This window comes from Sinohyriopsis cumingii, chromosome 17 (genome assembly GCF_028554795.1).
Source record: "Sinohyriopsis cumingii isolate HCF-2022 chromosome 17, ASM2855479v2, whole genome shotgun sequence".
NCBI lineage: Eukaryota > Metazoa > Mollusca > Bivalvia > Unionida > Unionidae > Sinohyriopsis > Sinohyriopsis cumingii.
Genome location: NC_142977.1, coordinates 42,635,868 through 42,661,196, shown reverse-complemented (window position 1 = coordinate 42,661,196; position 25,329 = coordinate 42,635,868). Strand labels below are relative to the sequence as shown.

The window sequence follows — 25,329 nt, the reverse complement described above, 5'->3', positions numbered from 1 at the left end:
CTGATGAGCCAAAAGCGCTGCTTTGCATGTACTACATTTATTCTTGCTGGCTTCACCATTAAAGCTATATCATATATGAATCAATAGATAACAAGCTCTCTACCTGATTTACGGGCTCAAAATGCTTTATTTAGCAGATATGTTTAAATAACGTTACCTGGGTATAAATCTTCAACAGTTTTAAATTTCGCTGAATTGATATTTTTTAAAACTTTTATTATCAAGACTGAAATCGATAGAGAATTGACTTATGATATGTGTGTACGTGCGTATGTGCTCATCTAATACCGTTGTGTGTGATCTTTATCCCTGGCGCAGAAGAATCTGTCGGGGTCTACATTAGAGTTTGTCCTTTTACAGAAACCTGGAAAGTCAACTATACTTTTGCTCTGATAAAGTGCAGGCCTGATCCGCATCACCCTTGTGGCTTCGTCTGGAGAAAATCCCCAACCAGCCACGAAAACCGCTTTATTTTTCCTTTTCTCATAAGGTTGGTTTACCTCTTCTGTCAACATGGCTTGTAGCCTTGCTCGTCCTTTCACTAGGAAGCCTGCTCCAATAAAATAAATGTTTTTTCCGTATTAAAAAACTAGGCTACTATTTTTGCAGATATTTTGTGCACCCAAGATACAGGTTATTTCAAAAAATTAAACATCAGTGACTAGTGGTTGAAATTAAAATTGATGAGCAACGAAGACTCACAAAACCCCCATCCGTTAAACAATCCATCCAAAGTAAATATAAACTTCGCTTAAATGTTTGAACCTAAACAAATTATCAAAGATAACAAGTTATCAAGATAGAGATAAAAGTTAAATTAAAGATTCAATAAATTAGAAATTGCTAGATTATATTGAAGAAATCAGACTTTGAGCATTAAAATAGTCATGTAATAATTTAGTACTTCAACTCATTAATTAACTGCACTGAGAAAAAAAATACAAGCATATATCAGTGGTATAAACCCATGAAAATATTATCTTGCGATAGAGGTGACATAATTTTTAATCCAGTTTTTCATGAGCTTATATCATTCAGATATTAAGTATTTTATATTTTGTTTTATCTCTTAGCCCACCCTCCCCATTGATTCATAAAAGTAACAAATTTCGAATTGAGTATAAATTCTTGTCTTTATGACTTAAATAAAGGTACTACATACAAATTTCCTAAATCATATAATCAAGCTGAATTTGGTTTTCTTTAAATACAAATTCTATTTGTTTTACATTAATTATTAATAACAAATTTTATTTAAAAATGTTCAAGTGACACTTATATTTAATTAAAAAGACTAGTAGGAGACAATATATTTGTTGTATCAAATTCAAAATTGTTATCATTTTCATACATTATATGGTTTTGGTTTTGTAAATTGTTGTATTTTTGTACACGGTTGCAATTTCCGTGTGATTTAAAAAAATAAATATATAAGAACTCATTTCTAATGCTTCAAGATGTTATAAAGCAAGAAACTGTGTTTTTCTTTACTCTTTTTTCTGGTTTTTTTCTTTCTAATTGGTGACTTTCAATTACGATACTGGATGATACTTTTGCACCATATGGGACTGTGTTTAAACAAATATTTGTCTCTGATTTTACCAAAGTTGCTTTTGCATAGAAGTCATAGATAACACTAATAGATTTAGCATATATTTTCGATTTCAGTATAACAATAACTTTAAGTGAATTCATCACGAGACTTGTGTAAGATTTATGTATTAGTATCTAAGAGGTTCAGATTTTGCATTCACAAATATCAAACAATTATCGAGTCCGAGAAAGAAAAAAAGATTCAATACTCTGAATTAAATAAATGATTATCAGGTCAAGACAGGCAAATTAAATTTCCATTGAGAAAAGTTCATGTTACACACACTGATGATCAGTGGCAAGCAGATGCCAATGATATAAAAGCTTGGAAAAATATAATCGATATACATTTATTGTAACAGTTATAGACGTATTTTCATGGCTGCACAATTAGACACACACGCACACTAAGAAGCATAACATAATTTTGAACACATCTGTAGAGAAAGAAAACAAGATGCATTACAATTGGATGAAGGAAAAGCATTCTATAACGAAGATGCAAATGCCTTTTTAAAGAGGAAAATGTTCATTTCATTTCTACATTTTCATAGCAAAATTCACCAGTAGCAGATATTTCACTAAACGCGAAAAACCACTATGTGGAAATATTTTAACAAAAAAAAAAGAGGAAAATAGAGTCTGGATAGGTGTTTTTCAAGATTTGTCGTTCATCTAAAGATATGATACCAGAGGAATCAATAAAACAGAAAAAAGGTTCAAACGTATAGATTAGTATTTTTGTGTACTTAAATCGAACAGTTGTAGAACACCTCAATGCAACTTTGGAAAGAATGTTAGAATTTTGACTTGTATCAATTTTAAGAGTAAAAGCTCTCATCTAAATTTTACAGAGTGTGATTTTAAAATAAATAGAAGAATATCAGGGGACAAACCGTGCATAAATTACACAATTTGACGCTGGCAAATGTAAGGGTACACTGTATGAAGCTTAATTATCGCCGTACACTAAACAGGAAGTATATTTAAAGTTGAACAAACTTAAAGAGTAAAATTGCCAATGGATAAAAATAGTTTCCAGTTAAATAGAAGGGATTTTGTGATATTTTAAAAGTTAGAAGCCCGTCAAAATATTACTTATTTCCTTAACATTATTATTCTAGATTATTAATGTTCGGCAAACATGGATAAACAGTTGCATAATCTAATATCCTATCGGACCCGTGAGATTTAGCTGAGCTGGTCAACCTTTTGGGGTTCCAAAGGGGACACCGTCATACCCATTTAACTTAGTTTAACACATTAACCCCTAGCGACGAGTTAACGTGGCAGGAGGTAGTAGCCTACTGCCTAGCTCTGTAGCGTCATGGTCATGCATGATACACTAAAGTGGGTGGTATTATAGAAAGGTAGACAGATGTAGCTCTACAATGATACCAAATAATTTGGAATATCTAGTTGCCCTACAAAATACAGATAAAAAACCTCATTTTTTTGGACCCGACTTTTTTCTACCCAAAATTCGCTTGTGGTCGGAATCCGATTTTGTGTCCGGATTTTAGATGTTTGGGTCTCAGATCTCAGGCAAACCGGTATGAATTGCAAACAGATAGACAAGCCTTTACAAAAAGTAGGATAAGATGAGCATTTGTAATAGAGTGGTCTCGATACAAAAATAATTTCTCCGTTTAGGGAAGAAGAAAAAAATCCAATTTTTACCATTCTGCTCATGCGCGAGCCAAATAGCCAATGAAAAGCGACGTTTCTAATACAACTAGGCAGTATGTTATTGAAAGATCACCTGGGATTTAGTGTTTTCGGATATATTCAGAAATAGCATTCAAAATGTGCTTCCTACTCGATTTTCAGGCAAAAATGACAAAAACATCCAGGGGTTAATGTGTTATAGAATTTCAAGCTATATTTTACACTCGACCTTTGCGATAACCTCTTGGATTGTCATCTGACAAAAATGTTTATAGCACAGTTTGCCTAAGATGACTGCCACCACATTATTGATAGATTATTATCTGTACAGAATCAATACTGTTTTCGATCGAATAAATATAAATGAACATTTTGCAAATTTCTAACACAAACGTACTCCGCGTCAACAAACCAAAAAGCGTGATAGGGTTAATGGGGGGGGGGGAGCAAATTAAGGGAAAGGAGAAGTCGAGATAGGGGAGTGTGAGGGGAACATGATGATGATGATGATGATGATGATGATGATGATGATAGCGAGGAAGATAGAGTACGATGACGACGACGATGAAGATGCTAATTATCTAAACGAGTATGGTGACAATAACATAAAAGGATCAGTATCATGAAATATATTTTATGCAGCAGTTGTGTAAATTACATGCCCGCCATTTCAAATTATTTTGCAACAACTGTCTTGATGACCTTGATTTTTGACAGCAAAAGTGATAGATGTTTTAAGTTCGGTCGTGGTTTGTGGAATAGGACTTGTGTTATTTTGTGGAAACGCTATCCTTATTAGAATCCCTCTGACCATGACCTTTAACCTTGTAACTACATCATCAATTAGTGTCTGCCTTGTCCTAAATGCAAGGCACCAAAAGTTACAGCCAATGCATGTGGTACAGACTATAATTAGACTTTCATGACTAGTTTTCCTTCATTTAATCCCAATTACATACATTGAACTTTGACATTTTGAACCCAATGTCAACAGTTTTGTTCCATGTCCCAGATACGACCTGCTACAAAGTCTGGCAACAGTAGAACGACGGAGAACTAGTTCCATTGTGTGTAATTAAATTAGGAAATAGGCGGACAGAGCATGAACAGCAGCTTAACTTAATGCTTTTGGCTGGCGCTTGAAAGGAAGATTGGTGTCAAAGGTTTCAGGAGTACTGATAATGATGAAATTAGTCATGCGCATCGCTTATGAATTGTTCCAGCTGTTGAAAACTAAAGGAAAGATGTGTTTTAACCTTTCTTTAATGAAAGCAATGTTGTTTCTAGATACGCCGCCTTGGCCACAAACGTCCTCTATCATGTTTTGTAAACACCGTTTTTTTTTTCTTCAAATTTGATAAACCTTACTATAACCGTTTTAAAAACTCACAAGATTGTTTTCAAATGGTTGCTATGGTTGTTACCTCGGACATAATTGATCTATTACGCTGGCCAGACAATTATATAATGATAAACTGGTTTAAAACATGGAGACAAAAGTTTTGCAATGTTTTTATTTGTCACTTAAGAAGGCTGTGGATATTAAAATTGACTGACCAACCCTGTCCTGTCAGGGGACAAACCTTTGCACACAGTTATCCGATTTGTGGCAGTATGATATACTGTACTTTGAATTAACGCATTATACCTCGTAAACATCTGCCATCTTTTTACAAAAGAAAACCAAAACTAAGAGAACCTTATGGCAGTAAGAATATTACAGAACATCATTCAAGAAAACTTGAAAACGAACAAGACATTGTGTTGTTGAAAACGTTAACGTTTACGAATGGTTAGCATTAACCAGCTGTATTAACTAATGGCTTAGTCCAAGGTCAGTTTGGAGAAATTAATTTTGTCTGCAAACCAATCGGGTGGAGTTCAAGGGAACACAACCAAGGACATATGAAGACAATATACCATTTTGGTAAAGTAGAAAGGGTTACTGGGAAATGGATTTAAAATCTATGTAGAGAAATATGGTTATTTTGTCTCGCTCTGATCACAGCATCCATGCCAATGATGCTTCTCGCTGACTCTTAGAAAATATTTTATTAAAAGTGAGGCAAATACAAAATAGAAAAGTTTTCAAAACAGAAATAAAGCAAGTAAAAAGAAAGAATTAATCTTGTCTTAGACTTCTTAACCATCCATGTAAATGTTAATGTTGCTGTTTACTTAATATTAAACTTCAAATTAAAGCAATGCACAGCGACGTCGAATGTAATGGAACAAAACGTTTCGCTAAAATGTTAACGATCCAAGCGGCAAACAAATTTCTTGTAACTACGACCCTTTCCATATACAATAAGGAGAACTCTTTCTCCATATTTCTTATTTTCTTATTGTTTTTTAACGCTATTTTTCAGCACATGATAGGCTATACGTGGCGGTCAGTATAACTGGTAGAGGAAGAACCTTGGAAAACCCAGGGAAGACCCATCGACCTACGAGAAGCTACTGACAGACTTTCCCACGTACCCACGCTAGCCGAGCCTTGGACTCAAACCCACGCAGACAGAGGTGAGATGGCAGTAATCCGGAACGGTGAGCGCTTTAGACCACTCGGCCACTCGAGGCCCCGAACTCTTTCTCCAACATGTGCAGCTGTTTGCCGATGACATTATATAACCGCTTACAGCTGGATCTACCTATGTATATACTCCAGCCACTGTATCTAATAGAGAGAGAGAGAGAGAGAGAGAGAGAGAGAGAGAGAGAGAGAGAGAGAGAGAAATGGGAACGGTGATTGATATGCGTTCGTTCCATAGGTCGTCTCTTATGTCCAATTAGATATTGCAGTCGAAAACAGGATTTTACGCCCATTCGACGTCCGTTACAACAGATCTCCCGATCCTAATATGTTTATCAAATCAAACAAACTCTACCTCGTCGGTTACAATGTGTTACCATGTTAAAGTATCTATATAAACTAGGTCAAAAGCTTCATAAAAAGACTTCGTCGAAAGCAAGAAAGAATTGAATGAGTGGTACAAGCCTTTATGTTCCTCTCCTCTTAAAGCGCAGATGGGACGAATGGATTGGGAAAGGGGAGGACCTCCATTGCTGGCATTATTGAGCTGTAACAGAGCAACGTCATACTCGCTATAGAACTGTTTGAAGTAATCTATCTTGTCATTGCTGTAGCTCTTCATCAGGTAGTAGCTGTGGTTGTAGTTTGGATGGATGAAGACCTCAATGGGTTTGGTTCCTATTGCATTTCCTTGATTCTCATTCGTGAGTTTATGGGCACCTAGGTATAAATCGATCTGGAGAAAATAATGAGAAACCTGTTCAAGCAAATAACCAGATCGTAGAAGAATGCTAAATCGATGTAAATTGTAAAATATATCTTGTAATGGTGTTGGATTGCGTTTCATACATACATATGCCATTAATCCAGGTAAAACTGCATTACACTACTATGCAAATAATTATAAGATTAAATAATGGCATGGCGTGTTTTTGTGGCTCTTTTAAGTAAGAATGATTAAAAATAATGCAGTGAAAATTTATTAAGAGACAAGGTACGTGAATCTATAGATTTCTAGTACCAGTCTGCACAATCTATAGATTTCTAGTACCAGTCTGCACAATAAATTAGCATGCAAATAACTGCAGTGATTTCAATTTTCCAGCATGGTGTTAATCACGTTGTGTACAATAAGGAAAACAAATCTCTATTTTTGCAAACTGTAAACAGCCCACCCATTATTTCGAAAAGAGGTTGGGAAAAGTAACATGTTCATCACGTGCTCTCGGCATCCAAATATTACAATCTACAACTATAGCTTTAAGTTGCACGCTTATTTGTCATTGACTGAATAGCAAACAAAACAATTAATTATAAATTTATAAAATAATTTATAAAAACTCAATGCACTTGTATATTCTGGAATCTATTCATGAAAGTGGACCAAGCTTTCAAAACCTGCACACGCAAGTGTGTAACCAATATTAGTGTTGTTCATAATTTCAAATCCAAATTAATAGACTGATCTGGATACTTTAAATGGTAAGACAATTAATGTAAACAGACGCTTGAAAACACGTATGCTATATCATTTTATGCTACTGAGAGAAATTGCTGCTTTCAGGCTGGCAAGTTTAGCTTAAAGCTCTTGCCAGAAATATAATCCACGTCTGCTTCAAAAAATATTATTTGTTAAAGATTGTATTGGCGCATGCGCCGAGCTATGTCAAATATTGAAGTTATTCTTATCCTCCTTGTTCCGTACAATCTTCAATTAAACAATAGAACTGAGTCGTCAGATGGTTCTCAGACCTGCAAAAATACATACATTTTAGAAATGAATTTAAATTCCTGATTTCAAACATCATTGGTCTCATGCTTTATTTATATGTTCTCGTGGGTGTATGTATGTATGTATGTATGTATGTATGTATGTATGTATGCAATCATGCATGCATGTATGTATGTATGTATGTATGTATGTATGTATGTATGTATGTATGTATGTATGTATGTATGTATTTGTATATGTATGTATGTATGCATGTATATAATTACGTCTTCTGGACTAGTAACGTTGCCGTCATCATCATGCAGACAGCGGGCGGCGGTCAGGAACCATGTATCGCATACGAGGGCACCACCGCAAGTGACTGGTTTTGAGTTCACAGATACCCTCGAGAACCATCCAAGCCATGGCCAGGCGCCCTAGAAAATAAAAGATTCGGGTAAACGTCTGCTACGTCTAAATTAATGTAGGCAGATTATCCTCTTTTCTAAATTTATTAATTTTATGCGAATTGTATAGAAATTTCTGAAACCTTGTACCATGAGCTGTCTACGGTTCAGATGCAAAGGTAATATTTTTAGAGTGGAGAAAACCGACTATATATTAATACGCGTATTAACTGCAGGGATTGAACCAGGGATCAAAACATGCCAAGCAAGCATGTAACCGCTGCACTTCCAGGGCACTATTGCCGTCTGTAAAGAACAAGCTTTTTAGGCAAAGAGCATATTTTAATCTCTTCTATCAAATTCAGATGAAAACAGCGACTCTTTTAACTAAAAACTTTGAAAATTATTTTTGAACAAAGCAAAAGAAGTATATAGAATGCATATTAATATATGGGAAGACACACATACTGAAAGTGACGGACGGGTATAAATAAAAAGAATGAAATAGAGTACCTCTTTGGCTTCTGCCACAGATGCAACTGTTTGGACGTCCCCTGCCTCCCCACAGAGTCTGAAATCTAACACGAAAATAAACATGTATCCACGCTGTATTTAATGGCGGATTTAAAGATTCTATTTGATCTGTTTCATATAGCCACCAAAGAGAGCGTGGATAAATCAAAACTGGAGTGGGGATGAGACAATGAGAGGAGTAGTGGAGAGACTGACAGACTGATACAGACTGACAACTTCATATGAGAAGACTGAATAGACTTAACAATATAATGTATATACCATTCTATGTTTTGGTTCTTAAGATGTTGGAGAGGGTCTCTCGAGACTTATGAAAGACTTGACGAGTTAAAAGTGAACTTAATAGATCTAGGTCCGTTGAACTGGTTTATCCCTTCTGTTGCCAAGTGATCGTTTCAAAAGCAATACTGTTCCTGTTATTCCTTGTACCTTTTCTTAAAGCATTATTTCGTTATTTATGTCAAGATTCATTAATATTTGTCTCGATGTTTATTATCCGCTGTTAGTATTATTTACTACTACTACTACATTCCTCGGATGCGGGTTTGAACCCCGGCTGAGTCATACCAAAGACTTATAAAAATGGTACTAAAACCTACGTCGTTAGGCGCTCAGCATTAAGAGGTTGGTCTTAAGACTGGTCGGCCTGGTGTCAGAATAATGTGACTGGGTGAGACATGATGCTAGATGACTGCGGCATGATGCCCTAGTGCTAGACATCACTGTAAAATGCCACACTGCAGACATCGTAGCGATGTGACTGAAAAATTGTTAAAGCTATGTTAAAAATCTAAATAAGACACACACACACACACACACACACACACACACACACACGCACGCACACACACTCTACTATATTCAATCTGCTATTCATTAGGTCCGTATGTATACCTTAGTAACACTGACGGTCAACCGAGAACATGAATCATTTTACTGTTTCCACTGTCTCAATACAAAGTAGACATAAACATCTGCATAATGTACTAAAATTTTACACCATTTCAGATCCCTCAGAACCCTTCTAAATGTAAACCTTTATACCCAATTTGACCTATCACCTTTTAAGCTCTTCAAGAAGTAAAAGGCATCGTCGGTGTCAATGACGGTCTAAGTGTCAATTCATGTGTGATCTTTATTTAAAGGTGCTTTTCCAAATTTACATCATCTTCGCTAGCCAAGGTTCCGATGTGATAGCCCCATCTACACCTTGGCGTATGGAACAGATATTTCTGTGCTTCGGGTCTATGAATTAAATTGGACGCGACGGCAAGCCACCGCATTCAATCAAAATTAAACACTGTTCCTACGTGATCGAGACAAGGAGAGCACACAGCTTGAATGGACTGATAAATAAGCAATCTTCCACTGCCAGCCCGTGTTTGTACAAATACTTTTTACTCATATGCACCTGTAATGACTTCCTTATGGTACATAGTCATACTTTCAATGTTAAACTTCCAAAGTATCCCTTTTGGGTCAATTGCCACCACCATGTTCGGTCCACCTGCAATGCACCACGCTATTGGTTAGTTGGCATTACATACCAAGGGAGGCAACTCATGAAATCCAATAGATGTTGCTAAGACAAAGCAAAAATACATCTATTCTCAGCCAAGATGTAGACAGAGTTAATCATATCGGAACCTTGGCTAGCGAAGATGAACTTACATATCACAGTATAACATTCTACTGCGGTAATCAAATCGAAAGGTTAACTTAAACCGGCATTTCTTCGTATAACATATTTCATAAACCTGAAAATGATCCAATATAATTTCCGCTGTAAGAGATCGTATCCGAAATGAGAATAAGTCCATTCTACAAAATGATTATGCCGTACGAATACTTTCCATTGCTTCCGGCACAAACATTAGGCCAATTCAATCACAAACTATAGGTTGTCATAATACGAGATGAGATCAAGAACACATCAGTGCAAGAGAACTTACCTTGCAGCCAAACGTGGATGCGATCTGCAGTAACTGTTTTTCGCGTAGACTATAAAAAGAGTCTAGTTCAACCAATCATGCTTTTCAAAATCAGTAATATGTCAACAGATTGCAAATAAGATGTTATTAAGTTGTGTTGACTTTATTACTCAAAACCAAGCTCAGATGCATAACTAGCACGGATAAATGCTATTATTAGCGTATTTACCACCAACTGTGAAGAAAAAATGCCGGTATTGATGTATTTACTACTAACTATTGCTTATGTGAATCACATTCTCAAATGGATAATGGATGCGGTGTGTGTGATTTGGATTTTTAACGTGGCTTTAACAATTTTTCAGTCATATCGCCACGACGTTTGCAGTATGGCAGTTTATAGTGATGTCTAGCACTGGGGCATCATGTAGCGTGATGTCCCACCCAGTCACATTATCCTGACACCAGGCCAACCAGTCCTAACACTAAACTCTTAATGCTGAGCGGCAAGCGAGGCAGCTGCAAGTACCATTTTCATAAGTCTTTGGTATGACTCGGCCGGGGGTTCGAACTCAGGTCGCTCTAACCACTTAGGCTACCGAAATGGTGATGATGAACGGAAAAGAAAGATTTTTCTGTCCTTGTTTTCATTTACACTAGTTTTATATCATGTAATAAAAAAAAATCAGCCGGCAACATCTTAACATCACGAAACATAACCCCAATTCAACCGAATCTTTGCGAGTCAAGCGAGTATCTGGATGAATTCAACTGCTTCAAAAAGTGTCCAGCTCCCGATCTAAACGAGAGCGCGATGGTTACGAGCGATTGTCTCTTGATGTTCACCTTCAATGCGTAAAAAATGCACACAATCAAACCCAACAAACTACCAGTGCACACCGTATTTACCTTTTTATTGTGTCAGAAATATGAACTTTTTCCTCACAAAACTCTGAAGTGCTCCACTTGCCTTTCTTGCTGCCATTATGTTTCTATAGGCTTCTACGCAGCATAGGTCCATATATATTATTCGCTACATTTTACAAACTCATACTAGGTAATTTTAGCAAGAATAGGGTATGCACACTGGATACGACGAACAAAGTCATGTGTCGGAGTTAACATATTTAGACACTACACTTATGTACGTAGCTAAAGACAGATAGGTAGGCATACATCCACATAACAAAGCAGACTTATTTTTCAGTAAAACTATACCTTTCTTCTCAGCTATAATATCAGCTACCTCAGCAAGGTCGTTAAAACTGTTGATTATGAAAAGATGCAGCTGCACTTTTTCTGACGCTATTTTAGATAGCTCTTCAATATTAACATTGTCCCCAATACCAAGCGCAAATATCTCATACCCATCTGCAAAAACAAATGGAAGAAAAGTGTCATGTATATGCAAGTAGTTAAGCAGATAAACAAATATATGATAGCGCCTTTTGTGCTTCTCTCCACTGGCCTCAGTGATTCTCTCGGTGTTTGCAAGATTCTTTCCAACTGTGAACAAAAATATCAACGTTTACAAATAAAGTTCTCCCTGATTTATTTCATTCTTTGCAATTACTACTTCCCATTATAAGAATAGCTTAAATAGTCTAAATGTATTCCTGAAACAATGCAAGGAATTAATTTATTCTTTAGTCGTAAATATAATTATTATGGTCAATATGTGTCAATACGCAGTTAATAACTTATATGTATTGAGGTCAACATTGTCCATCGACGTTGTTTGCTTGGTTTTACATGCCATGTCCAAGACACGTTTATTTAGTTCAAGGAGATAACCACTATGAATTAAGGGAGATATTGGCAAATGAAGAACGACTGTCTTTTATTTTCTCTATATGAGGAAAAAAATCTTTTGTTTATTAAACTTATTTGTTTTGCGCTCTATGCTGAGTACATGTACAATGTAGCTACCTGAATCACTAAGAGAAGTACTTATTAGAAGAAGCTGGGTTTATTGGTATTAACTAGACATAAGGACGAACAAACAGATTAAGTATTTTTAAAACATGTCCATTGTTCCAGCTGATACTATTGGTGATGTCAGTAATTGCCCTTGCTTAATAGTTCAAAGTGATGAAAAATACCTCTCTCTCTCTCTCTCTCTCTCTCTAAATCTCTCTCAGTCTAAAGGATTCTAAAGCTCTGTCGATTATAGAGTCTATTTCAAATGTTGTCACATGCAGACCAGGATGGTGTAGACTGGGTGGGTGGGGGTAACACTCGACGTGGTGACCCGACTCTTTAAACATGTTGTCAAAAAAATTAAATTCAAGTAAAGGCCAATTTAAATCAAGCAACATATCAGAGACCGATGCCAGTCAGAACTGAACTGAACTTCGCTAGCTGTTTGCTATGATTCTGACTACTGGCATCACAAACTGAATCAGACTGTTGGCATTCGAAACTGATACAGACTATTTGCATCACAAACTGATTCATGCTATTGGCATTTCAAACTGATACAGACTATTGGCATTTCAAACTGATACAGACTATTGGCATTTCAGACTGATACAGACTATAGGCATTTCAAACTGATACAGACTATTGGCATTTCAAACTGATACAGGCTATTGGCATTTCAGACTGATGCAGTCTATAGGCATTTCAAACTGATACAGACTATTGGCATTTCAGACTGATACAGACTATAGGCATTTCAAACTGATACAGACTATTTGCATCACAAACTGATTCAAGCTATTGGCATTTCAAACTGATACAGACTATTCGCATTTCAGACTGATTCAGACTATAAGCATTTCAAACTGATACAGACTATTGGCATCACAAACTGATTCATGCTATTGGCATTTCAAACTGATACAGACCATTGGCATTTCAGACTGATACAGACTATAGGCATTTCAAACTGATACAGACTAGTGGCATCCCAAACTGATTCATGCTAATGGCATTTCAAACTGATACAGACTATGGCATCCCAAACTGATTCATGCTATTGGCATCCTAAACCGATTAGCATTATTCTAACTTGTGTACTACGAACGAAGTTTCCTGCAGAAAACCATGCATTTTATTTGTTTTGCAGTGATATTATTGATGTGTTTCTATCATTTGGGATTAGACAACTCGAGCTGAAAAAGTAAGCACGAAAAAGAGAAAGCATATTCGTAATGTCTTTGGATAAGTTTTTACAGATCTACAGTCTGGAAAATTCAGTTTCATGAAAGAAACGTTCGATCACAGGAAAGTTAAGAATATGTTGGAAAACGAAAACACTGGATACTTTTCAAACTTGCTCAGACAAAAAGAAATCTCGAGTGTATAGGTTCAAAAGAGCTCTGTAGACTGAAATATGAAAGTGTTTCCCTCAAAATGAAACCAGACAATGGGTTACCAAATATTAATTGAGAGATACAATAACACTCATGACAGGTTAACAGACATGATGCCAGAAAGGAGAGAATTAGTAAAGGCACGAATTAATCTATTCAGTTACCACACAAAACATATTATGGAACGCCTACACTTAGAATAGGTGAACAGTTAGAATTTAAAAAAATATGTGAAACTTTGCAAAGAGATACTTTCCTAATTTTGCTGAAGAAGTATTTAAGATTTCGCAAGCAAGTTTATGTGATAATCTGTTTATTAACATGAACACCTTATGGGAAATGATATAGAGGGCATGATTTAACACAAAAGAGTAATATCTGCTAAACGCTGGATGACATATACAAAGCTGAAAATATCTTGAATACTTAATGAATGAACGCTTAAGAGTATATAGTCAAAACATGAAACTAGTAGAGTGAACCATGTAAAAGTCTGGACATCTACCTATCTGTCTATCTATCTATTTATGTGTGCATATATATATATATATATATATATATATATATATATATATATATATATATCCAACCCTGACATAATTCTTAATTATTTATATCAACACAAATGAGCTGCAGTAGTTTACTATCAGAAATAGGTCAAGAACTGTGAATAGCATTGCCTTGTCACACTTAAATATGTCAAGATCTGTGAATAGCCTTTCCTTGTCACACTGAAATAGGTTAAGAACTGTGAACAGCCTTGCCTTGTCACACTGAAATAGGTCAAGAAGTCTGAATATCCTTGCCTAGTCACACATTTTTAAAACAAATGGAAACAACAAAAACCTCTAATGGTACAGCAAATACAATAATATCAAAATATGTTCTGATAGGAAAGAAACAATTTGGCCAGCATTCTTGAACAACCATTATATTAAAGTATCAATTCCACCTGGTAGAGATGCTGATGTCTTGTAACACATCTAAAAAAAGCAATGGCAAATGCTTATTAAGTCCTATTTAAATTGGAGTAGGTGGATTAAATGCAGTAGAAAGCAAAAACAGGAAGTAACACACTCTTAATAGAATTAGCTGTAGACATAGCAACTCTTGATATTGCCATTATATTGGCTGTAGTTTGAGCATCCTTTGTCATTGAATAATATACAATTCTTTCGACTACAGTCAGACTACAGGATGTTTAGGCCAATAACTGTAATTTTGTCGTACGATCTCGCTTAGCACAATAACAATTACGACTTTTGTTGATGCATCGATATATATGCATATTTTGCCATTTCCACAGGCATCCAATGGAAGTAAATACTAGGGTTAGGCGGTCTCTTTGTTTCTTTTTTTCTTCAAAATTGTACTTCTTAAAACTCCATGATGTATTGTTTCAATGGTCTCTAGCAAATGTTCATGCAGGTCGGAATCTGCTATGTTCATTCTGCTAGTGAATGAAGCAGTCAGCGAGCGTTGACGCTGATCTGCCAGCTTATTACGAGGTGGCAGATAATGGTCGACTTTGTTTGCAGTTCGTTGTGCTCAATACGCAGACAACTCAAGTGTTTGTGAATTTTTATTACCTGGTTCTTTTTCAGAGATATTTGCATTTCACGACAAGAAGATACGTGATTTGCAATAATTCGTCCGATTGTGTTGTTGTCACGTCATATTCATTAAGCTTATAACTTTCATTCGTGGACTAATAATACATCTGAAATGGTATTGTCATTTTCTGAAATATTTTGTATCTCATAATACTGGCCGTTATTAGCTTCTTAACGTATAATACAATGTGTTTACCACGCTTCGTTGTCACACTCAGCGACGTCACATGGCAGGGTCTTTGAGTAATCCTAAGTCCTTCAATTTATGTGAAAACAAGAATCTTAAAGTCATGTTCATTTGACTTGAAAGTTATGAAACTCGTTGAATAATACAATATGTTTCTTGCTGCAAGCAGCCTGTGTACATTCGTTTCATAAATTTCGTGTCAGATTGACCCTAAAGTACGAACCTCTTTAAATTTCTAAAACAAAGCAAAAACAAAATGAAATTGTGCTAACCGAGATATTACAACAGTTCAAATCTCTAGGAAAGTTAACATCAAAGTAATATCTGCTTTCAGCAGGGCCAGCCAAAAGATAAAAATTCACTTCCTTCCGATTTGGCGCGCCATAAAGGCTTGCGCCCTGTGCGACCGTCTAGTTCGCCAACATGGTTGGGCTGGCCATGACACACAGTACTGTGTAGCAATGCAGGTTGGAAAGGAGTCGTTGGATACTGTAGGCTGTACAAAACGAGGTAATCAATGAATAATACTAACTGACTCTAGGGTACATCAATATATTTTGGAACCAACAGTTAACCTCAGATAACCAATGCAGCTAACTGAGGAAGCAGAAATTCACTATATCGGTCGTATATATCAATTGCTTAGAAATGATTTAAGAAAATTGGAATCTTTTTGAATTGCTTGACGAAATTCAACGAGTATCACATTCACATGCAGATCAGAAACAACATATCTTTGCCCAAAAGTTATATATATATATATATATATATATATATATATATATATATATATATATATATATATATATATATATATATATATATATATATATATATATATATATAATGAAAGAAACTAAACAAAATTAAAGTTATTTCTTAAACGGCGTCTAGGAGAAGAACATTATGACACTACTATTAAAGAAGAAAAGGGAATACCGATCGCTGCTCAAACTACAGCGAATGTAATGATAATATCAAGAGTTGCTATGTCTATAGCTAATTCTGTTAAAAATGTGTTACTTCCTCTTTTGCTTTATACTCCACCTTTCTCCAAGTGAATCATCCAGACAAAGTTCAAAAGGAATTTACATTGCCCACTGCATATTTCAGACCTGATAAATGGCAGCAGCAGTTTTACTTGGTCTTCATTCAAAAAAATGAAAAATAAAAGTCTTATAAAATTATTTTTGCCGGGTTGATCAAAAGCATACTGCTCCTACTTTGTGATGAATAGAAAGCGCCCAACAGAACTGTTCCTGGAGAAACCGGAAGCGGTAAGTATTCACATTTACATCGACTGCATAATTACCCATTTCGTGTAATAGCCGGTTCTTCGAATTTAAAAAGAAAGTAAAGATGCTAGTCAGTGACAACACAATGTGAAAGGTTTGAGAATAGGAAATAGGTAAGGCATAGAGAGAAAAGGGAGCTGATTGACATATCATCCCTTCACGTAGTAGGCTGACATAGTGTGATATGAAAAGTCGTTAAACAGAAACACTTGGGAGTTCTTAACCCGTCCGAAGATCGACTTAGAGTAGAGTTGGTTTTTACAATAAAAAAGAAACACAAAATTGCGTGATTTTAAACGCGATTCAGTTCTATATCCTAGTAATGGCCAGCAACTGATTAAAAGATCACGCGTCAGTTGAGCCTGGATGAGTTGTCATACTTATCGTTTCAAAACAAATGAAAGATTTCAGCATATCGTGTCTCTGTTATGTTACGCACTCAAGTCTCAAAAACGGAAACTTTTACGAGGGGAGAAATAAGACTTATTTTTCCTCTTTGCAGCTTATTTACTCAAAATGGAAGCAATTACAATACAAGTAAAGAAGAATTTAAACTCATCAGCTCAAGTAGCAATGGGGTGGGGGGACCGACAGAAATTTCTTTTTTACCCATCAATAAACCTCCATTGTGGAATCAGACGCTTTTATGAACAAGAGACAAACAAATTCTCTCGAACGACCTAATTTACACGAGACTCACAGAGCCACCATACTGTAATCTGCCCTGAACAAATTGCAAAAGGAAATGCGTGCGACTAGGTTGAATGACGTTGGATATCTGTTAAATCTTGGGTAATTGTTGTATTTTTTTTTTCCATTGCAATTGTTGGATCGCTTAGTGCGAAATTTGAAAGATTCAGAGGATTTTTCTTTTTCTATTGCAATTGTTGGATCGCTAAGTGCGAAAAAGTGTTTCTGGTTTGTTAATTTATAATCAAGCACACACACACCCTAAGTGAACCCCGGGTGCTTTAGAATTAACACCCTTTTTGGGGATCGGGAGGACCCAGGCAAGTTGCACCTGGGTTAGTTTTATTTTTATAAGTTTACAATTACCAATTTAAAGATATTACGTCTTTCTTCATAACATTGCGGGTACCAGCCACCCCCACCCCCACTATAATAACATCTGTTGCAAACGCTGACAATATGTCTATCGCGGTTTTTTACTCGAACTCATGAAGTCGTTTTCACTGGTCGATCGAAAGTTTGTCTGTACGCATTAATAAATCTGCCACCGGATTATTACAGATATACAGCGGAAATTAAATATGTAACTAAATTAAATAGACAGACATTAAACGTACACACGCATTTAGATCGTATAATTTATTATCAAGTATTCTAGTATTTTAAAATTTTTATTTAATGTAACAGGTACTGATTTCTCTAACTAGTATACAACTATCGATTTTACTTTGTAAAATCTAAGCGAGTTATTAATAGCTCATATGTATTTAGCGCACAGACACGTTACCATGTTGTGGGAAACCCTGCGTGTTATTAATAGCACATAGGTATTTTTTAGCGTAGTCCTCCACGTGACCAGGGCAATATCTAAACTGTGAGTATAATTGAAATTCAGGCAATTATCTGTTGCTGAAAAATTACGTTATGTTACTGTAACACAGTAAAATTTTGTATATCTACTGACATAGTGATATGTAATTAAATCGTTGTTGTTATAATAACAATGAGTGCTTCTGAGCTTACTATGGCATCGCATACAGCTAAATTAGCTCGACAGCGTCTAGATGCAATAAGGAAGTATCTTCCAGTCCGTGATTATGTAAAACATCAGCTACAACAACTCCAGGATGCTCATGTGGAATTTACAGAGGTTACATAACAGTTATTTAAACCAGTCCCAAAAGCCAATAAAGATATCCTTCCATCGTTGGATCAAGCTGCTAAATCAACAAACAAATAGCAAAAAGAACTAAAAAAAGATTCTCCGAGAACATCCAGCTGAAATAGCTGCTTCTCAATCACCATTACGTCAACCCATATATGATATCGAACTATTTCCTTACGAGGCTGACGATACAGACGATCAACCAGAAGTTATTCAACTAACACCTGAAGTTCAACCACCACTACTAATAGTTTAAACCGACATGATCGATAAATTTACTGAGGAAGGTATTAAGCTATCAGGGATAAAGAACAAATAGGTAACGTTGCCGTGTTCGCGTGGGAAGAAAGAAAAAATATATGATTCCTGAATATATTACAAATGTAACTCGTGTTGATTGGCGTCAATACACATATATATTTTGTTCGGTCTTGGTCAGATCAAAAGTGATGATGAAAATTTTAAACTTTTTAACAGGGTAGCAGATGTGTGTACTAGACAAGTGCAACTGGGAATGAAAAAACATGAAGAAAGGGAATGTGTGCTTGAAAATTTAGAAGAAGAGTGAGAATCAGTTGTAAAACCTAAATCTGAAGAAAAAAAAAAGAAAGAGAGAAAACCGAGTAAAATATCCACCCGGCAGCTTTCTTTAGAACCACAACCAGATTCTGACGACGAACTACCTAAATAAGCAACCGGAAGTGGCATTACCACTCGCGATAGACGTCATAGAAAACAAGGTGGTAATATGATCGCTGATTCGCCAGTGATTCAAGAAAAACTTTGTCCAAACAACATCCACAGTGAGTGATCAATTAGATCGGCGTTAACAAAATAACATGATTATACACAATGCCCAACGTAGACATGAAAACGTTAGGGTGATAAATTCGCGATTACTGGTTTATAAAATGATCTACTGAGATGAACTCGGCGATGGTATTAAAGGTTTATTTAGATTGATAGCGCCAAAAGCTATCCCAATTGCAAAACAATTAGGTATGAAAGCCATCGAAGTTGTTCTTCATAAGGGTATTTGCACTATTGATGATGAAGGCAGTATCACGATCAAGGACAGACTAGCACAATTAGTACGACCAAAACAGTAGCCAGTAAAACTGCCTAGCAACGAAGTTATGCCACCAAGTGTCAGCAAAAAATATAAATCAAGCCGCAAATAAACGGCTGAAAGAATTAGCTGCAGTGTCATCACCGACAAAACACAAGCATCCGCCGAGAGAGAACAAATATATCAGCAAGTCTAATAGCGGGAAGTGGTATGGCTCGACGGTAGTTTTAGACATTAACGAATATAAATAAAAATATTCAAGCATGTATCTGATCCAGCATTTGACATGGACGCACCGGTCCGCAAAGATGATTCAGGGCGTGATTATCAGTATTATTCTTATGATGCACGTGGACGAATCGAACTACAAGTGCAATATACAAACATATATTTCCTGCCTGCCGAGGCGTTCACTGAGATCGATGGTCAACTTTTAAAAACAGATAGAACAGCATACGGAATTTTAGATTGACTTGGTTTTTTAATGATGGTGCTATGGCGTTGTTTAACAGTGCAACATACATCATTGACGGAAAAACAACAAATTGAATCATGTTTCGAAAACGTTGACGTTGCCACGATGATCCTCGGCCTCGCAAAATTTTCAGATGATTATTCAAGGTCCGCTGCTCGGTCATTGATGTTTGCCAAAAGATACCACTGATTACCCTGAGAGCAATAACGTAATACTGAATGCGGCTGCAACTGAAGTTGCATCGATGAATGAAAACTTCAACTTGGGATTCTCAGCGCGTAGATCGATGTTAAAGGGCGCTAAGAATTTTATTGTGTAATTCAGCTGTCATATATCTTTGGATTGTGTAGAAATGTCAGAAAAGTTATTTTCGGTGCTAAACACACAGTGGTACTAGTTCGAAAACGCACAGACAACAGTTGATGCTGGTAAAGTGAGACTGACGAAACTTTCATTATGGATGCCAACGATGACGCCATCACTCGAAGAAAAGCATCAGCTGCTCTCTTTCATGGGCAACGTCGGCAAGTCAACGCTGTCAGGGTTGAATATGACCCCAGACAGTGCCCAGAGTAACGTTGTTGGGTTTTGTACATGGCAGATAGCATCACAGCAGGGAGCGTCAGCGCCACGACATATATTTATAGTGTTTAAGGAACGAAACCCAATGGTGTTTGATACTCTCAGAGTTAGTGAAGCTTCTCTGAGAATAAATGGACATCAAGAACCATCCAAAGAAGTGGTACAGCAGCTCAAGTTTCATATTGTCGCGACAAATCTGATTGTATTTTCTCACTGGCACTTGCCAATGGAACAAATTTAGCTGTATCGTTGTTCGTGTAAATCCTCCAATGACAATTCCGTTTCGCGTTCGAGTAATTTGATAAATCTGTACTCAACCACAAGTGAATATCGGCCCTCTTCACGTCGCTACTGCATCATCTCAAAATCTTCATTGATTTTTTTCAACATTGAGTTGAACCGCGAGACCATCTTGCTGTAATTGTTCGATCGTAGAGATAATCTCGTTAATGTTTTCCTGGTTCATTTTAACAAAGACCAATTCAATAAGACCAATTCAATATCATTTTCTGGATCGTGCAAGCTGATTTATGATGAATCCATGCGGGGTTTTCTGAGTATGTGCGAAAAAGTTTTTAAACTTACCTATGTCCATGTCGCCCAGACACTATGTCGTATGAATATTTCTAAGCGTATGTGTATCAACCCCGTTACAAGTAACCCAAAACTTACAGTTATCTCTAATTACCTTGGGAATCTGAGTATACTGCTGAGTAATGTAAATGACATCTGTGTTTTTATCTCTGCCCCGTGAAAATATTCTGGCTGGATTTGCTTGTTTGTCAAACATGACATCGTCATAAATCACCAGATTATTGATATTCCCATTAAGATCATCGACGGACTGAGCTTCAAGGATGTATGTTATACATTCAATAACATCGTCTTCAGTTGCTGCAGATTCATTAAATTCCTTAAGACCATTACAGCATCGTTGATCACCCACGGATGGCGCTACTAAATAAAGTTTGTCCCATTTGAGCCACCTCGTTGTCAGGTTGAGCAACAACTGAATTTTACCCGACCCAGATAGACAAAATAGCTCGAATGGAATTTGGTAACATTGGATGATGCTTGACCGGTGCTTGCTCACGTGTTGCTAAAATGTCAGTCACGTTCATATTGTACAATATAATATTTCTAATCATGAGTTTATATTGTGTTCGATCCAAGACAGTCACTGGTACAAAGGTTCTGAGAGCAACTACGTTGCAAAATAACATGCCAGCACTTACAGGTAAATATGTAAAATGCGGCACACAAAAATGTAAGTTTGTGACCTTGGATCGCTCTTCGATCCATGTTGGTGATATTGCTAAGGCACTCAGAAATACACCTGGAACGCCATGGGCTAAGCATCCTGGGGAACAACATCTTCCAGGATATAATTAGTGTTGTGCTGCAACTCGCCTTGATATTAGAATTGACGAAAGAAAGTCAACCCAAACCAGGCGAATTTCCTGTAAATGCGATTGATCAGGCGTGCCATGTTGATGATGTCGTGAACAAAACTCCAGGTCTACAACAACGACATATCGCCGATGTCAAGTAGACTCACACGCTGAATTCGACAAACACATAAACATATGAGAATTACTCGCGAATTGGTTGAAAATATCGGCGATGAAAGGTAAAATATTGTTGGGAGCATAGCTCCCAAAGCTGGCAATTAAACGTCAACAATTATATAATGGAGTCTATTTATTATAGTCCAAGAGGATATTGGAGAGGTAAAGCAGCAATTAAAACAACTTGCATATGCAGCATGTGTCACACGAACTGTAACCGCAGATTGTTTGTGAAGACAGGCCATATGGCAAATTTACCTTCCACTTCCCAAAACGATTCAACATGGACAGTTTGATGTCAGCATACCCAATGAAGTTCATCAAGCAGATGTCTTGTTTGTACCACATGATGTAAATAAAAGGCGCACATACAAATAGGTGTTGAGTGACGTAGATGTTGCAAGTAGATACAAAGAGCCTGAAATGTTATCGTCTAAAACAGCAAATGAAGTCTCAGCAGCGTTTGAACGAATTTATTGGCAAGGATGGAGTCATGCGATGGCCATAGTTGTTACAGGCTGATCATGACAAATATTTTCTCGGTGCAGTAACGACGATGATGCAACAACATAATATTAAAAGCAGACCTGGAAACACCACGATACATCCCTATTAGACAGTCGTTGAAAAATGTAATCAAACACTTGCTCAGCGACTATTTGGCTATCAGTATACCCAAGAATTATTGCAAGTTCAGGACAGATCTCGTGAATATGTTGTGAGACTAACTCATGTGGTGGCCGCGTTAAACAACGAGGTCACGAGTGGAATTAACACGAAACCTGTCGATACAATCTCGAAAAAAACACACACCACAACGAAAATCACCAGATCAGCTACAACAACCAGTGTTGGATAGTAAAGTAACAGTGAGGTATTTTTACGAACCTGGTGAACTTGATACTGGTTCAGCAAGAGCAACTGACCCCGTGTGGAGTGTAACAACACATACAATTTCCAGCGTCGTAACATCTAATGTGCAGCCAACAATCTATAGACTAGATCCAACAGGTCATCAACGTAAGTTTGTCCGTGAACAATTATAGGTAATTCTTGAAAACACAGTTACCACCAGATTGGATACACGCTAACAAGGGATAAACACTCTGAGGAAGAAAGATCCTCTGCTTTTGTTACATTCAAGACATGTCAGAGAGACATTTTTACGTGTGTGGCTGAGACTACTATCAATTCTGTTAACCGTAAATTATCTTACATCATTAGAAAAATATTGCCAAAATTATTATTGTGTTTCAGCAGGCGCAGTGATTATTATTTCGTTGTTTCAGCGTCGTGACAAATTCCACATCCATATCAAACTGGCGCTATTTTTATTTTTGTCATCTCTCGCATAACTTATCATTTTTTCTTCACGGCGTTAATAATTCCGGGTGACGCTGTTGTTTGTGACGACGGCTGTGGCAGAACCAATGCTGCTGCCATTGGCAACTTCAGCACGTAAAGAGCCGTGCGTAACTGAGATATTTTTGTTACTCTAGACACAACCAGAGAAACTAAATTTGACCATTTTGTGCGATCATCGACAATCCAGATATTGGTATCTGATATTGTTAATCCAAGAGACGAATGAATTGTTATTGCATATCCCAGAGTCCAGCACGATGTGTTTAACAACAACGCCTGTTGTACAGCATCTACTGGAACCTCGACGATATCATTAAGAACGAATTTTCGTTTTGTTTCCGTTTCTGAAGTATCAACAAGTATATTCTGACTGCGTGTCTGTTGCTCGTTATAATGGAACTAGTTGATCAGGAAATGTTTCATTGTGAGGCTCAAACAATTTAAGCTGAAGTGAATCATGGATGTTTTTTCTGGATACAACCGTTAAATCATTAGGATGTCATAGGTTCCAGAAATCAGACATTGGAATCGCTGAAATTACGGTACGCAGTATTTCACACTGAATTTTGTCAGGTTGTAATCTGTGATCGATGGACGAACAAAACTTCTTCATTGTGGCTAACATAGTTGATCAGCCATTCGTGTTGTGATTGACCTGTAAACTGAGGAGGCTGTCCATGATCGTCACACATTTTAATTGCAGTAGATTATGTTAATAACCAATCAAGAAACATTTCTAAAGCATATTTGGATACTGTACGAATCTAAGCCCAGATAATTATTCTCGGGATATATTTCTCACCCATTCTCTAAGGGGTCCATGTATCACCTCGTTGTCTAAAGAAACTATGATATGTACATGCGCTGACACCATGTTATCTCATCTCTCTGGCAAGCCGGTGAGTTGGCGTCAATACAATCATGTCAGAGTGTTTAAATAATTCTATCACACGTGTTGTTTTACCAGAACTACCTGGACCATTCAGATAAACAGTGCTATATCTCGTCATTGGATCTTTACTGACGGTGATGATTTTGGTTCTGATAAATTGACATTAAAGTAATAAATATCTGGTGTTTTAACGTGCGCCGACTCTGAATAGTTACGTATTTGCTCACGTTTTATTTGCCATGAACCCCAGTTGATACCATTGGTGTATTCTTCGATAGATGGCTCAATAAGGTCGGCCGCCATTTTTTGTCTCTCGGTTCCCCCAACTTGCTGCTGCTCAAGTCCAAACAATGCAACGTACAGTTACGAATCACCCTAACACGTGGTAAACATTTTATTCCTCAGAAGCAACACACAGCATGCTATACCAAATGCTAAATTGCAATATTTCTTTCTCAGTTAGCTCATTTGACATTCACTCATGTACATCCTACATGCTGTCGAAAATGAATAATTAACTAACATACCAGATCAGTGCCTTCAAAGAATCTTTTAATATTGTACATAAATGACGAAGCTTTTCTTTATTATTATGTAAGAATATCGATGATATACGAGTAGTGAAGTGGGATACCCTGGCGACAATGAGAATTAGCATTAAAAACACCCCTGGGACACTACAGCGGCAAGGGAAATTAACATGGGAATCTATTTTGGGACTGTTGTGCGACAAG

At 36.7% G+C, this 25,329-nt stretch overlaps 1 protein-coding gene across 1 annotated transcript in view; it reads right to left on the bottom strand.

Annotated features, from left to right (window-relative positions):
• Positions 1-25,329, bottom strand: part of LOC149778509 (complement factor B-like) — a 74,791-nt gene that overhangs the window by 5,763 nt on the left and 43,699 nt on the right. Inside the window, exons 8-12 of the mRNA XM_089939392.1 lie at positions 11,596-11,748; positions 8,426-8,490; positions 7,793-7,942; positions 6,260-6,530; positions 289-550 (exon numbers count right to left, since the gene is read on the bottom strand). Of these exons, the coding sequence (XP_089795518.1) occupies positions 289-550; positions 6,260-6,530; positions 7,793-7,942; positions 8,426-8,490; positions 11,596-11,748 (901 nt within the window). The remainder of the gene's footprint in view (positions 1-288; positions 551-6,259; positions 6,531-7,792; positions 7,943-8,425; positions 8,491-11,595; positions 11,749-25,329) is intronic.